This window comes from Panthera leo, chromosome E2 (genome assembly GCF_018350215.1).
Source record: "Panthera leo isolate Ple1 chromosome E2, P.leo_Ple1_pat1.1, whole genome shotgun sequence".
Lineage (NCBI taxonomy): Eukaryota > Metazoa > Chordata > Mammalia > Carnivora > Felidae > Panthera > Panthera leo.
The window spans coordinates 19,803,476-19,821,852 of NC_056693.1; the positions used below are offsets into that span (position 1 = coordinate 19,803,476).

The 18,377-nt window shown below is 53.7% G+C and overlaps 1 protein-coding gene across 1 annotated transcript; it reads left to right on the plus strand.

The window, feature by feature from the left end:
* Nucleotides 1-10,671: 10,671 nt before the first annotated feature.
* On the plus strand, nucleotides 10,672-12,923 carry CEBPA (CCAAT enhancer binding protein alpha). Its single transcript, XM_042918507.1, has one exon. It carries the CDS (start codon nucleotides 10,862-10,864, stop codon nucleotides 11,933-11,935), a length of 1,074 nt encoding a protein of 357 aa, XP_042774441.1. The 5' UTR covers nucleotides 10,672-10,861; the 3' UTR covers nucleotides 11,936-12,923.
* The last annotated feature ends 5,454 nt before the right edge of the window (nucleotides 12,924-18,377 follow it).

Sequence of the window (18,377 nt, forward strand, 5' to 3'; positions counted from 1 at the left end):
TTTGTTGATTCATTCTAAAGAAGTCTTTGGCCAGAAAAAAAAAAAAAAAAATGCTAGGAATCCTGATCTCATTGTTAAGGGATTTTGATTTTTAAGATTTATAATAGGGAATTTTCTAACACCCTATGTTAGTCTTATTTTGTACCCTTATTGGTAAAGTTGATCCTCAACATTTAAGAGCTATTAATGGGTTATTGTATTTAATCCTCACAACTCCTCTGTGGGGCAAAGATGGCTTTATTACCCCCATTTTAGAGACAATAAAACTGAGCAAGAAAGGTGAAGCTGCTTGTCAAAGTCACTGTGCATGAGTGGCATTCAAACCAGCCCCTTACTCCACAGCATGTTTTCGTTCATCTGGCTATGAGACACCGCTTGCAAAGAGGGCAAGTTACCAGGGCCAAGCCATAGCTGGAGAGAGAAGGTGGAAGGAGTCATCTGTGACTTTGATCTTGGCCCAGGTCTCGTTAGTCATCCAAGTCAGAGCCTTATCCCAGCTGGGCAAAACCAACAGAATCCACGCTAACTAGTTGAAGAGAATAAAGTTAAAGAAGAGTTCGAGAAAATGGTAGGAAGTTGGCAACGTCTCTAGGAAGACCAGAGGATCCAGAGTAGAGGTTGTGTGGCCAGCCTGCATACGTGTAGCACCCCAAACACTCTTGGTCATTCTCCCAAAGTGAAGTCCAGCAGCACCTGTTCCTACACACCTCTCAGTCGTGCCAACGGCTCTTGTCAGTGTGTACGTTGTCAGTTCTTCCTCACATGCCTCATCCCAGCTGGAAGAGGGCGTTTCTGGCTTCTGCGTGGGGAGGTGGGACATCCCCGGATGTTGGAAGGATGTTCAAATGGTGCTGGGCAACCAAAGAATTCAATCAATGTGCACATTCCATGTTAGTGAGCCATTGGGCAGATCCTGTGTGACCTGCTTTTCTTATAATAATTTCTCCCAGTAAGAGGCCAGAACAACCCCTTTCTATGCTGCCTGACTTTGAGTTTCCCTCGTTTAGAGAAAAGCCAAACTCTGCTAGCAGACAGTTTTATAGGAGCATGACTCACGCTGGCTTTTGTTTAACTGTTATTGCACCTTGACTATGATAAAGTGACTGCATTTGGAATGTAAGCTGGATTTTTCTAATCAATTATAATAAAAATCAGATTCTAAAGATACACTCGCTGAAACTCTCAATTTGTTCAGGGTCACCTCCAAGTTATTGACCAAACAGCAAGGCTTTGTAATAGCGCTCCCCTGGTTCCCAAGACTGAGCTGGGATCTGGGCCGTGGGGGGTTATCTAGCCAAAAGGGAGTGTCTGGACAGCTTAGTGGGTTATGTGCTTTCCAAGTGACCTTTGGAATTTTGACTGAAAATGGCAGAGACGGAACCAATTGGAGGGATGGGAAGGGATAACCCGGCCCCACCCGCAGTCCCTGAACTGCTTAAATCAATATGCTCAGGAAGCTCAATCCCATATTTGGGGTAAATGAGTTCATGTCGCAGGAAAGAATTTTACTGTAACTGATCGGTTTATAGATTTTCTTGGGGACAGCAATGAAAAGTTTGGGCTTTTATGGTCATTTGGTCCTGTTCAGTTATAGAAAAACTAAATTACACTCCCTTCATATTATCCCAAGACTAGTGTTCTCGGGGAATATTCAGCAATCGTGTTTTGCAATTTTTGGAGTAACCCCAATTCCTTACGAGGTAATTATTGTTTAGTTCATTTATATATCTTAATGTACAATAAAAATGTCTAACCTGCTTGCAAGTCCTTCTCCAGTTTTCCTAAGTGCCCTTCCTGAGATGTTCTAGACAGAGATGAGCATACATATAGGCCCTTCCCCTTCTTTTTACACAAATGGAGATATATTATACACGTTTTCTGCACTGTATATATACATATGTACACACTTATATACGTGTGTATGTGTATTTTATATTAACATATTATGTATGTATATATGTATTTTTATATATGCATATATTATATATATATATGTGTGTGTAAATGAACATATCAGAGCTTTTTCCATATGTGTTCATACAGATTTTCATCCTTTTTCACAAAGACACAGGATAATTAATCAGCTATCCACGATTATTTATCCAGTCTTCTATTAACAGGCAGACATTCAGCCAGCCTTTTGCAATTATAAATAGTCCTTTGGTCAATACCCATGTATGTAACTCTTTTGTACACGTGAGAGTTTATGGGATTACATTTCTGTAAGGGGGAATTGTTAAGAGAAGGGCTAACGACACTTTCAACTTAGATAGGTATTTTTAAATTGTTCTCCAGAGAGACTAGATCAATATATAATCCTGCCTGTTTGCTCTATCCATTTATCTGTACAGCAAATTATCAGACGTTTTTATCTTTACCCACCTGACCGGTGTAGTTTTAATTTGTATATCTTTTATTCAGAGAATCGGCATTTTTAAACATGTTTAAAATTCATTTGCGTTTGCTGGGTTTTTTTATTTATAAACTCTCTGTAAATGCCCGTTTTCTTTTGAATTGGTATTTTTTTTTCACACTGACTTGTAGAAGTTCTTTATATATACAAATACTTGAGCTTTTCTCATTTAAAATAAAGCTGACTTGTTAAACATAGAACTAAATGTGATTCAGTGGCTATGACTCGGTAAGATTCTCCCTATGAGCAAATTCACAAGTCAGACAACAATTTATTCTCAGGGCACATTTTTGGATGTTTTAACATGGAAAATAGGGTCATTCAAAAGCATTTTGAAGTTATTTACGAAACTATGCAATCCATTGTGGCATTATATATTTGTAGAGTAAATGAAGGTGACTTTAAAACATTTTATAGTTTATAAAACTATAAAAATTATAAAACTGTAAAATTAAGGTGACTTAAAATATTTTTATAGTTTATAAAACTATAAACGTAATAGATACATACTCATCTGCTTAAAAAGTCCAATATATACAAGTGTATATTGTAAATTTAAGAGAACAAGTTCTCTCTCGTCCTACAAAGGCAACACCACTGTTAACAGTTTGGTGTGTATTTCTCCCAACTTCTCTCTGTACACTGACTATATGTATATTTTAATAATTTTTTTTTTTTTTTTTTTTTTCCCCAGAGAAGGGAAGCTACATGCTGTTCTCCAGCCTGCTTCTTTTCAGGTAGGGGTGAATCCTGGGTGTCAAGAATGGTAACGTTTGCAAACTCTTTTTGAACTGTTTGTTTCTGTTTGAAGATGCACCCGAAGACATAAATCCTTGGAATCAGCCAGAAGGAATGGGGTCAATATGGTGGGTGCACGGAAGTGCGAGGGAAACGTACCCCATCTCCTGAGTAGTGGGGTTCCGTCAGGTCCACATGCTGAAGTACCCCCTCCCTTCCATGGGAGCCTGCCGGGAGGAAGGCCCGTTTTCTCCGGTGGATCTGATGTCCAGCCATGCCCAAGGACGAAGTCTTGCTCTCCTGGGGCACCTTCCCAAGAGTGCCCCACAGGCAGAGGGGCTCTCTGCAGCCAAGGCAGAGGGGCGCTTCAAGGCTGTCTGGACTGAGGGTTTGCACTCCCCGAACGAGCCCAGTTCTGGAGGCCTCCCCGCACCAAGCCTTGTGTCCTAGCTGGGCTACATCTCTCCAGAGAAAGGGGCCATTTTTCCTCCCTGCAGAGGCACTCTCTGCTCAGCCAAGCCCCTGGGGGCCACATCTGCCTGAAGGGGCTTCTTATGAGTTAGCCCAGAAGCACTATGAGGACTCTCCAGGCCCTGGCAGTCCTGCCTGGCATGGCTTCAGGAGGCTCTGGATGGGTCTGCCCTTGGGGAGCCCTAACTTAGGGGGTCGGGTCTTCCCGAGCATCTTTCGGGGCCACCCTTGAGCTGCTCTGCTAGGCTCGGGGACGAACTGAGTTCTGGGAGGGTGGCCGGGTAGCAGTTTTCTTGAATAGAATCCATTCTGTGTTCATTCGACAAATATTTGAGGCTCTACCATATGCCAAGGCCTGTTGTAGCTCTGGAAATAGGCAGAACAGGACAGACAAGGTCCTGTCTTTGTGGAGCTGGCATTCTAGTTGGGGGAAGCCAGACAGGGAACAAGTAAAATAAGTAAACAAGACCATTTTCCAGAGAGTGCTAGGAGGAAAATAGAATGCACAATGGCCTCAGGAGTGATGGGGGAGGGGTGGCTACTGTGCAACTCGGGCCTCCGAGGAAGCTCTTGGAGAATGGGAGAGAATGTGAGAGACTCTGAGAGACTGTGAGACTGAGATGACAGGGAAGGAATTGCTCCAACATCAGGAAGGAGCTTCCAAGGAGCCGGCAGAGCAAAGCGCAATGCCTGGAGGCTGGGAGATGCTAAGCTTGGCACACAGCAGACTGGGGAGCGGGGAGGAGTGAGGAGTCCGAGGACCTAAGAGAGGTGAGGGCCGAATCATGCGGGGCCTCACGGCCACATTGGGCACATCTTCTCCTGGAAGGGGGGGGGGGGGGGGGCGTGTCACAGGGGTTGACAGAGGTGAGGGACATGGACTGAATGCACGTCTAATGGGAAACTCGGCTGTTTTGTGAGGAGAGTTGGGGGTCAAGGAGGTAGGGAGGGTGGCAGGGAGACCAGTTAGAGGCTGCTGCGGTGGGGGAGGGTGGCCACTGGAACCAGGATGTCTGTGGTGAGAGGGAGAAAAGGGCTGAACTGGGGACACGAGGTTGGAATTATTGCTGACAGACGTGTCTTCCAACAGAAGTAGAGCCAGGGGCCTCCAGACAAGGCCGGGAGCACTGGCGTCACTGCCCTCCTGCTCATGTGGAATGAGTGTGGCCCCCTCCACAGTGCCGAGACCCTGCCGGGCAGACCCCCAGGACCATTCTTAGACTCATGAACGAGGATCCCACTCATGCCCTCCTCTTGCTGCTCCCTTCCCTCAGGGTGAGGAGCCTACTGGACAAGAAACGCCATGCCCAGACAGCCCCGAGCCAGCTGCCTTGGCCTACGTGGGCCCTTTCACCAGGCATTCAGCAGTGGGCACACTCATCAAGGGGAAACAGGAAGGCAGCAATTTTCAGGGGGGGACGGCAGTGTTGGAGCCCTGTGCTGGGAACCTACTCCCACCTGACTAAGGATCCCTCCAGTGGAGGATGGCACCGGGAAGGAAGAGAAGGAGGCGGTGGCCCTCCCGGCACCATGTTCCAGAGTCAACTTCTAAATTCAAACCTGGCCTTCCAGGACATGACAAAGATTTATTTGTCAAGGCAGAAAGGTAGAACATATTTTATCTGCCAGTCTGTTCGTTTGACTGATAACTTTTGGTATTTAAACAGATGGTATGTGGACTGCCATTTGTATTCTTGTCCCAGATCCCACAAGAATGTGCAATGGGCCTGCCCACATCCACTGCTTGCTTCCTGCAGTGTTCTCCAAATACCGGATGGGGAGTTCCGGGGTCTATCAGCTACCAACGGAGTTTTCTAACAAAACAGAATATAAGACTTTCCTTGGTTTGCTGAACAAAATTAAGATAATGGATAGAATTCTCTAAATTTTCATTTTTGACTCAGTTTTCTTTTTCTAAATTTTTTTACTGCCTGCTACTGCTTATCTGTTAGTAAGTTGCAAGCAAATGAGATAAACAAACAAGGCGGAAAAATCCATACATACATGATGGTAAATGAAACTTCAGAGAAAACTGGAAACAGTTGATTCTGATGAATCTGACAGTAGGGGCCTTTTATGGATCTGAGTACTCATGGTTATGGTTTTATATGGTACACATATAATATAGTGACATTTCCTAACAGTTAAAGAATTTCTAGTTCATGGTATTGCGATTAATTATGCCCAGTAATGTTCTGTATGACTCCTAAGTGCCTTTGCCCTAGAACCAGCTGAGAATGCCCTATAGTGAATTATTGCCCCCAGTTTACAGAAAAGAAGACAGAGGCTCAGAGAAATTCAACTTGCCCGAGATCACCCAGCTAGTAAATGGTGAATTTAACTGGCCTCCTAGTGATCTAGGATGCACACTCTACTGAGGAATAAAAATGGTTTCCCCAAGTGTCCAGAGGCTGTTGGTAAGAAACACGAGACTCTTGATCGACTGTTCATTGGGTTCATCTGCTGTACCCACCAATATCTAAAACATAAAAATGAATTAGTATAAAACTCATTAGCCAGTGCATTTATCATAAAAAGTAACTTGCATTCTGTTTTGTGTGTCTAAGTTTTAGGAAGGTCTTTAAGAGCATTTTATTAAAACACTGTATTAGACATATTGTATGAGATTCTCATGCCCCCTAGTCAGAGCACAAACCGCACCTGGAAAGTGTAGCGTTCTTGTCTTTTGTCTTTTCTTAGTCCTTATTTATTATCTTAATGAGTCCTGCTTTGGAGTGACCAAACTCCTATCCATTAAGCTTTCGATAAAGCTGGAAAACTTAAAGTTGGTTCCCGTCTTGCTCTTCAGAATTTGATGAACTCTCAAACTTATATACGAATTCTTTTGTATGCCTTGCATTAGGAAGGTTGAATCAAAGTAAAACAAAAAAATTTCCCAGGCCTCCGTTTGTCTCCTCAGAATGGTTAACCCTGGGAATGACCCTGGAATCGGGCTCCATCCCAGGGCACCCAACACTCAGCACCACAATGCATGGAGGTGGGGGCTCCCCTCTCCCCACCGGGCCAGCCCTCCCCCAGCTCAGAAGAGCCTCCTCTTGTGAGCTGGCTAGAGCACAATTCACACCTATGAAATGCATTTTCACTTCTGTTGCTGATTTTCTCCTTTGTAAAAAGTAGAGCCAGAGCTGCCTCTCCTCTCCCCTGGCCCCTGCAGTGGCAGAAGCCAGGCCCTGGTGAGCCTGCAGCCTGTGGGACTTGGGGTGGGTCCCGGTCCCGAGGCCCCGCCTGCTGAGCACATTGAGGCCAAGGCACTTGGAGAGTTCTCCCTCAGGGCTCTCCTCGGGAGCTGCCAAGTGTCATAAATTAGGACAAAAAAGAAGGATAGTAAAGGTGGTCAGAGAGAGGATTTATGCGCTTCTCTTATTACTGGCGCCATGTCAGTTGAGCGGGAGCCACACAGCCATCTCCCTCCCCAGTGAGTCCAGCCAAATGCTGACTGCCCACGCATCCTATCAGGCCACAACCCCCTGCCAGCCGTGGGCACCTCCCATGGAAAGTGGGTCCACAACCCTGGGGTCTCACCCAGGATCTAGAGCCAATTCTTGCATCAGGGCTTGGACAGCTCCGGGACACTCCTGCACCGCAGACCCACAGACCACTACCTGCCCCCGAATCGCTTCCTTCCATCCCCTAGATGTTCTCTTAGACCTCAAAGGGAAAACTAAAATATGGCAGGTAGGTCCTGGCGGCTGTTCCTGGCCGACTGTCCTCTTCTCCAGAGCCACGAAGCAGGCAGGCGGGTGTCCTGCAGCTGACCCCAAGGGGCTTGGAGGAGATCCTCTATTTTCTCTGCGCTACATATGTCGGCGGATGGTACCCCCAGACAAAAGCCAGGCATTCAGCCCCCACCCAGACCCCAAGTCCTGACATTCAAATCCATCCCTGTCCTCCACCCCCACCTGGGGCCTCAGGTCTCCATCGTTTTTCATCTGGTCCACCCTCCCCTGCCCAGCCTCTACCACAGTGCCCTTTCAGGAACTCAAACTGGATCACAGTGCTTGCCTGCTAAAAGCTGGACAGCCAAAGCCTTTGAGATGGCTCTCTCCTTCACTGGGAGTGGCCTTGGCCATGAACCCAGCCCTGTCTGTGGATCCAGCCTTATCTAGGCCCCTCCCCAGCAATCCCTGCACTCCAGCCCGCCACACATCTTGTCCTTTGTTATCAGAACATGCCAGGCACTCACTCGCAGCCTCTCCACCTTTGCACCTGCCGTTCCGTCTGCCCATCCTTCCAGCAAATTCCTGCTCATCCTTCGAGGTGCAGCTCAAAGGTCTACTCCTGCATGAAACCCTCTCTCACCACCTGTCTTGGCTCGTAAGACAAGTGCCATAACAAAATACCACAGACTGTGTGGCTTAAACAACAGCCATTCATTTTCTCACAGTTCTGGAGACTGAAAGCTACAGACAAGGATGCATGGTTGGACTCTGGTGAGAGCTCTCTTCCGGGCTTGCACACTCTGCCTTCTCCCTGTGTCCTCACATGGCAGAGGGAGGAAGGGAGGCAGGAAGGGAGAGAGAGAGAGAGAGAGAGAGAGAGAGAGATTTCCTTCTTCTTTTCTTATAAGGCCTATCAAATTAGAACCCCAACCTTACTTCATTTAATCTTATTACCTCCTAAAAACTGCATCTCAGAATACAGTCATACTGGGGATAGGGCCTTGACATATGAATTGGGGGGAGGGTCACAATTTAGCCCAGAATACCTCCCCAGACAAAGGTGGCTGCTGCTTCTCTTTGAGCCCCATATTCACCAGGGGAGGGTGTCCCTTTCCCATCCCCTGCCGTTTTGGAGTCACCTGTTCTGTGGGAAGGCCACTGTCTCCGAGCAGACCTTGTGAGCCGACCTATCTCCTGCCCGGAGCTCTGAGAGGGCAGGAGCCGCCTTTCACTCATCCGGGGGCCCTGAGCACCTTGCACAGAGCAGGCCTCCTGGGGAGAATTCTGGTTCTGCTGTGAGGACCTGTGGCACTGGATGTGGGCCCCACTTGGTGCCCCTGTTACCCCTACACGCCCTTATTGATCAGGCCTTATTCCTCTGCTGTCCAGAAAGCCTCTGTGGTCTCCTCCCATCCTAAGAGGTCGCATTCTTGCTGCCTGTGCTGGAAACAGCAACCCTGCTCAGTAGACCAGGTGTCCATGCTAGGAACAGGACACTCTCAGTAGCTTGTGCTTTGCTGCTACCCTGCCACGGGCTGTTATTTTTAGCACTCACTGCAGAAAAAAACTGAAAATCTCACTGCATGTGTTCAGGTTTCCTCCAGGTCTCCTCAGGGGCCTGGTGCAGAAATGGGTCCTGCCTCTGGCCCAGAGAGCTGCTCCGGGCTCACAGAGGTTATTTATTTAATATATTTACTTTTACTCCCAGGCCAAAAGCTTAAAATATCTTGTGTATGAGCCCTGGACCAAAAAATGAAGCAGTTGGGCCATTAATCATTGGGAATATGTTGAATAGGAACTTGATTAAAGCACAGTATGTGTTCCCCAGACGAAGCTGCTTCTTTACAGTGACCACAGTGGAAGCTTGGCCTCCCGGGGCCGGCTGTGCTTTTGTGGGGCGCCTCCTTGAGGGCTCGGGGGAGGGCTCTGGCGCCTTGCCAGGCTCTGGAAGGCCGCCGTCTGCGAGGGGGTCTTGACCTGCGCAGCCCCGCTTTTCTCAAACAGGGACACCTCCGACCAACACCCAGACGGTGTCGGGCTCCAGCCCACAATCTTAAGGGGCGGTGGGGGGTAGAGGCAGGAGCGAACTGCCGGCCCAGGAGGCTCCCAGTGCAGTCCGGCTGCGCCCCTGGCCCGCCGGCGATCCCGGTATAGAACCAGCGAGGCGCCACGTGGCTGGAAGACGCGCTGCCTTAAACCCCTTCCTTCGGCTGCAGTGAATGCGGAGGAGGCGCCCAAGGGGCACCGGGGCCTGGCCGCCTTGTTCCCCAAGATCCCCGGAACACAGCGCCCTGCGTACCACTCGGCAGGGTTTTCCCGGTAGGTGATGGGACTCTGGGACGCCAAGATTCCCGAGGCCCCGGCTCCTTTGACACCCCCGCTCCCGCCCTGGAGCCCACCCGAATGGGGAGGGGTACGCTGCAGTGGATTCTGATCCCGATTTGGGATCCCGGTCCCTGAGTCAAATTCTCCGCCTCCCTCTATGCGCCCCACCTCGCCCCGGTACCCCAGCCCAGGAATCCAGCTCGGCCCGTCCCGCAGGGGAAAAAAAAAAAAAAAAAAAAAAAAAAAAAAATTGGCGGCCGAGAGCCGGGTAGCAGCGCCAGCCCCGCGCCTAGCAACCCTAGCGCTCCGGCTAGGAGAAGTAATTAAAAAGAAAAAGTTTTCCAAGCCCAAGCGGATGGACCGGCCGGGTCCTCCAGGCTCCGCGGCCGCAGCCGCCTCCCATTCCCTCCGCTCCCCGCGGGGTCCTAGTGCCCGGCGTTATATAGCCCTTGGGACCCCAGAGGGCTTCGAGAGGCGGAGCGGGGGAGAGGTATTTCGGCGTGGAATCGGTGGGGTCATCAGGAGATCAGAGATAGAGACACAAAATCACCACGCTCCAGGACGCTGCCCCCCGCCTCTCCATGCCGCTGTATGCGCTGGGCCAGTACGTCCCAAACTGTTCCCTACCCCCCACCCCCGGCCCCTTCTCCACGCCGCAGCCTAGCAGAGAGACTCCGGCCCCGAAACGGACGATTTCTAGCTTTTAAAGCGAGTCCGCGCCACAGTAACTCAGAGACCAAGAGTGGCCCTCCACCAGCCCACCCCCCTCCTCCGCGCAGCGTCTCGGTGCTCCCGGGCTCCCCGACCGTTGGCTGGAAGTGGGTGCCTCGGGGAAGCTAGAGGAGGGGGCCCCGTCACCGACCACGTGCGTGCGGGGCGACAACTCGGCCCAGGGTGGGGCATCATGCGAGCGTCCGGGTTCGGCTGGCGGGGCAGGGGGTTAGTGGGCGTTGAGCCGGGGCCTCTCCTGGCCGGCGCTGCGCTCTGGCCCCACTCACCGCCCCCTCCGGAAGGCAGGCGCTAAGACCCAGGAGACGCCGCTCCGCCGTCGGACACTAGAGGGCGAAGACCGCCCTGGTATAAATGCGGGTCCCGAGCGCGCCTGGCCATTAGCGACCGGGAGCTGCGCGGGCGCGAGGGAGTCGGGGCTCCGGGTGGTCGGCAGCAGCATAGGCGCCCCGCGCAGGCTGGAGGCCGCCGAGGCTCGCCATGCCGGGAGGACTGTAGCTCCCCCATGGAGTCGGCCGACTTCTACGAGGCGGAGCCGCGGCCCCCGATGAGCAGCCACCTCCAGAGTCCCCCGCACGCGCCCAGCAGCGCCGCCTTCGGCTTTCCCCGGGGCGCGGGCTCCGTGCAGCCCCCCGCCCCACCTGCCGCCCCAGAGCCGCTGGGCGGCATCTGCGAACACGAGACGTCCATCGACATCAGCGCCTACATCGACCCGGCCGCCTTCAACGACGAGTTCCTGGCCGACCTGTTCCAGCACAGCCGGCAGCAGGAGAAGGCCAAGGCGGCTGCGGCCCCCGCAGGAGCCGGCGGCGGTGACTTTGACTACACGGGCGCCCCCGGGGGGGCCGGCGGCGCCGCGATGCCGGGAGGGACGCACGGCCCCCCTCCTGGCTACGGCTGCGCCGCGGCCGGCTACCTGGACGGCAGGCTGGAGCCCCTGTACGAGCGCGTCGGGGCGCCGGCGTTGCGGCCGCTGGTGATCAAGCAGGAGCCGCGCGAGGAGGACGAGGCGAAGCAGCTGGCGCTGGCCGGCCTCTTCCCCTACCAGCCGCCGCCGCCGCCGCCGCCGCCGCACCCGCACCCACCGCCCGCGCACCTGGCCGCCCCTCACCTGCAGTTCCAGATCGCGCACTGCGGCCAGACCACCATGCACCTGCAGCCCGGCCACCCCACGCCGCCGCCCACGCCCGTGCCCAGCCCTCACCCAGCACCGGCTCTCGGTGCCGCTGGCTTGCCAGGCCCCGGCGGCGCGCTCAAGGGGCTGGCCGCCGCGCACCCCGACCTCCGCGCGGGCGGCGGCGGCGGCGGCGGCGCGGGCAAAGTCAAGAAGTCGGTGGACAAGAACAGCAACGAGTACCGGGTGCGGCGCGAGCGCAACAACATCGCGGTGCGCAAGAGCCGGGACAAGGCCAAGCAGCGCAACGTGGAGACACAGCAGAAGGTGCTGGAGCTGACCAGTGACAATGACCGCCTGCGCAAGCGGGTGGAACAACTGAGCCGCGAACTGGACACGCTGCGGGGCATCTTCCGCCAGCTGCCCGAGAGCTCCCTGGTCAAGGCCATGGGCAACTGCGCGTGAGACTTGGGGCGGCGGGACCGCCCTGGGCCGGCCGCTGGCTGGGACCCAGGGAGTGGTTTCGGGTCTCCGGATCTCAAGACTGCCCCAGCGGCGCAGGCCGGGACTAGAAGATTCCGGTGCCGCCAGAAAGCCTGGCCTGCCGCGCGCGCCCCTTGCCTTCCTCTGCGCCAGATTCGGTGCGTCTAAGATGAGGGGTCAGGCAGTGGTTTCTCCCTGCCGGAGAGGAGAAGTGCCATGGGGCTCAGCCGGAAGCCCGGCAGCTCCAGTATTAAGGAATAACCTTGTGCCTTGGAAACGCAAACTCACCGCTCCGATTCCTACCGAGTAGGTGGAGCAAATACGTGCCTTGTCATTTTATTTGGAGGGTTCCTGCCTCATTCCTGAGGCTGCAGGCCTCCATGGGAGAAGGCAATGTGCGGCCTATGGCAGGAGAAAGGTTCAGGGAGCAGGGATCCCAACAAGCCAGCCCTAGCCGCTCCTCAATGCCTGTCCTCGGAGGGGAGGAGATACAGGGACTTGGAACGTTGTTCCCCTAGTCCTACATGAAGGTGGAGGGTCCCTAGTTCCTTGCCTCTAATCTCCCAGCCTGTGACAGGCTGGGCTTCCCTGGGCAGAACCCACTGAGATGGGGGGTCACCAGGTGACCAGTGGGAGCCCCCTGCCCCCAGTCAGATCAGAAAGTTAGGTCATGGGTGAGCTGTAAGGACATGTGTTCATGGGAGTGGTGGCCTGGTGGAAGAGGGAAACCCAGAGATCTGGTCGGGGGTGGGGGTGGGGTGAAGGGACACTGGGACCATCAGCCTTGTACTGTATGTTGCCAGCATTGCATACAAACATAAAGCACAATCTGTCCATCCCAGAGGGACCGAAGTTATGAGAAGCTTTCCAAATATTTTGCTTTATCAGCCGATATCAACACTTGTATCTGGCCTCTCTGTGTCCCAGCGGTGCCTTGAGCAATGTGAATGTGCACGTCTATGCTAAACCACCATTTTATTTGGTTTTTGTTTTGTTTTGGTTTTGCTCAGATACTTGCCAAAATGAGACTCTTTGTCAGCAGCTGCAGGGAGGGTCTGCGGCTCTCTTTCCTTTTGGTTTTTGGGATTGCTTTTGCTCCCAAGGGAACCAAAGAGGTGAGGTGGGCTTCCTCTTTCCCCGGGTGGGGGGGGGGGTGATGGAGGGGGTGTGGGGCTATGGGCCTCGCTCCCCTCTGGCCTGGGCTGCCCACAGGCTTGCCCCCACCAGAGGCCCTGGCTCCTGGTCTGGAGGGAGGCGGCCTCCAGCCAGCACGCACAGATCGGCGGGGCTGGGAGCAGGGAAGGACAGCTTGGTTCTCTTCTTTGGGGAGAACACAGAGTTTCATGCTAGATGTTTTATGTATTATATCTATAATATAAACATATCAAAGTAAATGTTGGTGTCTTTTTAAAACCAGAAAAGCTACTTCCAAGGTTTTCTGTGGGCCAGGTCACATTTGTAAATAATCACGGCATATTCTCTGGCTGAGATCCTGACTTTCATTAGCTCTCCCATCCTGAGCCCTTCTTTACATTAAGGGGGTGACTTCTCCCAACCGAGGCAAATAAAGGGCAGAAGGAGGATAGACTCCAAGCCGAGAAAGCCCAAAGCCTGAAGAGAGAGTCCCCTGGGGGCTGGCGGGGAGAGGTTGAGGGGAAGGTCATAGGGCCTTGGTGTGGCCTCTGACCAGCCCCTGGGAGGAGCAGAGGGGCTCAGAGAAGGGTCCTTCTGCCTGAAGTTGCCACAGGCTCTATGGGACTTGAATAGGCCTGGCCCAGTAGCTCCAGGCTCCAGGGGTCCTTTGGCCACATTTGCTTCTCGATCACCTACTGCCCTAGCTCTATAGCAGCCTTGTTCATGCCTGGCCTGCCCTAGCCCACCAGCAGGACCCTGGGAAGGCAGGGAGAGGCCTCGAGGGGTAGGCCCCTCTACCCCTCCCCACTTGCTCTGGGTCACGCGGCTGCAGTCTACCCCGGCAGGGCCCTGAAGGGCAGCCTGAAGGCCGAGCACCCCTCCATCCCTTCTTCCATACCTGCCCTGCCCCAACCCACCCCAGGGAGGGGGCCCACGCCATCCCTGCAGTGGCTGTGTGGTCCTTCACCCACACCACCTGGCAAAGAGCCAGCCCCAGTGTCCACCCTCCCCCCACCGTGCCCATCCTGAACCCAGTTCCCTACTCAAACGGCTGCCCTGTGAGGACAGGCACCCTGGCACCCCCTTAGCAGCAGTAACAGCCAACAGAAGGAGGGCCCACCCTCACGCCTGGTAGAACAGGGCCTGGCAGGAAGTAGCACAGGAGGCAGCCACAGCTTTCAGACTTTACTCTCGCTGAGGGTAAAAGGCAAACCCTCTTTACCTTCTGTTTTCACCCCAAGAGGGTTCACTTGAGCAGCTCACCATATATGCCGATGCGGGCTGGGACAGTTTCAAGAAATTACACACTCTCTTTAAATTCTGAAAGCTCCAGCTTTACCTGCCTGCGTGGTTAACAGGGGTGATTTGCCCCCTTCCGGCCCCAGCCCCCGCCCTCTCTGTCCTGTGTCTTGCCGCCTCCTCGCCCATGGCCGCCCTTGGCAGAGAAAAGGCCACGAGCCCAGTGTGGAGGCGGCTGCCTGCCCCACCGCCCTGGGAACCAAGGAGGCAGAGCCCGGCCGCCCGCCTAGAGGCCTAGGGCAGGCCACAGCTTGCTAGGCCCCAGCAAACCCTCTCCGAGTTCAGTGCTAATTCCAGTTTTTCTTGTTTGAGGGGGCCAAACCTCAGCCTCCCCCTTTGCCCCCAGAACAGATCCCAGGATGAGCAGGGGAGGGACACCCCTCCTGCCCTCTCTCCTCCCTCTCCCCTCTCCCTGCCCCATATCCCAGGGTTTCCTCTTTCAAAGCTGTCAGTCTACTAAAGGGCACCCCTCCCACTGTAGATCCTGAGGTCCAGGGCAGACTTTGCCGGGACAGGACGGATCCAACCAAAGCTAACCCGAGGAAAGGAATGGGGCCAGTGGGGCCCCCAGTGGGGCCCCCCCGGGAGACAGAGCAGCCAGCCAAGGGGAGGGGGTGGTGTGGGGTAAACTTGCCCAGCATGCACTCTGGGCCTGGCCAGAGAGGCGCCTGGGGAAGAGCTGCTCTTTGCCACCCACTGCTTCCTGCAGGGCCCCCACGGTTCCCCTCCTGACTGCAGCCTTCCTGAAGAGCCACTCCAAGAGCCTGGCACTGAACACACCCCAAGTATTACTGGATGCCCGCTGTGTGCCAGAGCCTGGGCCGAGGATGGGTCACCCAGCTGGGAACAGGAGGACTTGGCTCCTGCTCTCCAGAGCTCACAGTCTTGTGGCGCCAAGATGGGTTTTCAGGGTGACAAGTTCAATAAAGAGAAGCTCAGAGTGTGAACAGAGGCCACCAGGGAAGGCTTCCTGGAGGCAGCAGTTTGATCTAAGACCTGGTCATGGACCCGATCCAACACACCTAGATGCCCCTGCCTTGTACTTTTTCATGAGAGGTAGCAGGGGCCTCACCCCTCGGTGGGCCGTCTGAGCCTGGTGGCCCCTTGAGAGCACTGTTCAGGGGAACCGGCCTCCAGGGAGGAAGCAAAGGTAGAAGGGAGAGAGGGAGGCACACCTTCTTTGCTGCCAGATGCCTCCCAATGGTTTAGCTCTGGCTGTCGTGGATGTCACCCTTATCTCCTGGATCTCCTGGGAATTTGTGAACGTGGGGTTTGGCCCTGACACCTGTGATGAGCCACTGGGACTGGTGAGGAGTGTCTGCCCCTCCCAGGTCTTCCGCCCCCTCCTTCCCAGGCACAAACCTGCCAGGCCTCCTCTAGACGCTGCTGATTTCATGGGAGGAGAGGGGGGCCGGGGGGAGAGAAAGAGGGAGGCCGGTCAAGGGAGAGGAGAAACCCCAACGTTGCTCCTCAGCAGACTTTCTGCACACACGGGGTAGGGTCCCTTGCCTGGACAGTGGCGCTGGCGGTGGAGGTGGCGCTATTGCGTCCGTTTAGTTCCTATGCTGGTGGGTGGGGGAAGGGCTTTCTCTTCTTTTCCTTAAATAGAACTAAACCGCTAGCACCTTTGAAAGATCTTTCTGGTCTCTGTGAGAGATTATGCTATCTCCCTTCTCTTGACGCGCCCCCCCTTCTCCCCTCCCCCAACCCCTCTCTGTGGATGGAGCATTTGACGTAAGCAGAGACATAGGAAAGATACCAATTCACTATCAAAGCATCCTAGCCCCATCCCAGAGCAATTAAAAAGCCAGATGGAATCTCTGGGAAAACGGCATTAATAACGCGAACAATCTGTGCAGGCCGGCAGGGACCCAGGAGCTGCAGGCGGGGGTAGGAAGGAGGCCGGGGTTCAAGAGCGTGAGCTCGCAGCAATGCTTCAGCCACGTCGTGGCCAGCCCGGGATGGGGCCATCACAAGGGCATGCCTAGATCTGGCCACAGCTGGGCTATCCCCTCCAGCCCCCTGCAAGGCCCACTGTGCATCCTCAATCTTGGTCGCTGCAGACAGAGCCAGACAAATGTGGAACCCATTACTCAGGCAGCCACAGCCTCAGCCAGCCCCATTCTGGCACCCAAGAGCTTTGCTTCCCTTCATTTTTGTTGTTATTTATTATTTTTCTAGCCTTCTGGCCCCACCCACTAGGAGCAGGACTCCCTGCATGACAGCTTCCAAAGATGCCCTTTCTCTTTATTCACCGCGCCCAAGCCTGACAACAGCAGAAGGTGGTGTCGGGAACCCCGTGGGGCCTAAGCCCCGGGAGCCCCCCTTTGATTTCAGAGCGGGTGGGCACTTGGGGCAAGAAGAGTAGCTAAACTCTCAGAAGCAGGCATGACTGATAGGGGAGCAGGGCACAGGGGTTCACACTGCCCGGCTGCCATGAGAAGCCCAGAGGGGCTGGGCAAAGACCACAGGAAAAGAATCTTCTGCTGTTCTGAAGACTTTTCTAGGCAGAACCAAGAAGTAGGACCTTTCCTTATCCCCATTTTCCAGACCATAGTTGGAGGCCCACCTCAGGTAGGTTTAAAGAGGTAGTTTTCTTATACCCATCAAGTTGGGATGGAAATTGGTTTGTTAAAAAAAAAAAAAAAAAAAAAGTCCTTTGTGGTTTTTATATACCCAGAGAGCCATTCTCTGACCTTCATCTTCCCTGTCCCCACCCTCTACCTTCACCATCACCCTCACCCTCCGGGGAAACTGTTCTCTCCAAGGTCACCATGAACTCCTGAAACCAAATGACATGAACTTGCCTGGGATCCTGGCTCTCTTGGCTTCCTGCTGAATTTGGCCCGTGTTTGGCCTACAGCCCGTCTTTAACACATGCGTCTGAATGCACGGATCTCTCTGCAACTCACCCCTCTCCTTCTTTAACAAACATCCTCACCCCCTCCTTTCCATTCAAGAGTCCACCGGGTGGCTTGAGGAACCAGGATTCACCATTATGGGAGGCAACGAGAGGCCTAAAAAAGGTAAACTATCCGGTTCTAGGTAATCCTCAGCACTTCTGTGTGGTTAGTTTAGCCCCAGAAGCAGGGACTAGCCAGTCCCCAAGAGATGGTCAGCTTTCTGGAAGAGAGGAGAGGGTTGGGGAGAGGCAGGGCAATATGTCCCAGGGCTGCCGGAGCTGCTCAGATGCACGGGGAGCAAAGAGGGTTTCTCTGCATCTCCCCTTATGTCCCCACTCCAGGATGACTGGCAGAGTCAACATTGAGGGACTTTGGTCTGAGGATGGGAACACCAGTGGCCAAACATGGTGGTCTAGGGCCAGAGCATGTCACCCAGTGACCCAGACGGCCCGAAGGGAGCCATCACAGCCTGTCCCAAGCCTTCTAGATCTGAAGATATTTCTCCTCCTTGGCAAATAGCCACCAACCTCTCACCAGAAAGAAAGGCTCTCCTCGAGCGGCCTTTGTCCCTTCCCGGCCCAGCCGTGGAGGCCCCAGGGAGCCCCCCCACCTCCCTCTGGAGCCAGCCCAAGCGCTCTCTGGGTGCCCCCCAGGAACCCATGCTGGTGAGGACATACAGCTGATTTATGGCGGCCCTTCTCTCCAGCACATTGGGCGATGGTCTCGGCTGGACCCAAGGCGCAGCCCCTGCCCGGAGAATAGGGACAAGGTGGTGTCAGAGAGATGTCTGCCTGCCCCAGAGGGAGGTGCTGTGACCTTCCACATCAGGTTAGGACCCGTCTGAAGTAGCCTCCCGGAGTGATTTACAATTTGCAAACACGTTTTATTTGATCCCTCAGTTTTGCTGCAGCAATTACAGTGACTAAGCATGACAAATCACTCCCATCACGGTGTCGACTCGCTGTTAGGAAATGTGTTTGCTTCACTCTTTTGCCTGGTGCGGCAACATTTTAAAAATAGACTCATTCACTGTACTTGAAGGCAATTTGTTCCAAATTTTCCCACTAATTTGATTTTAATCTGATATT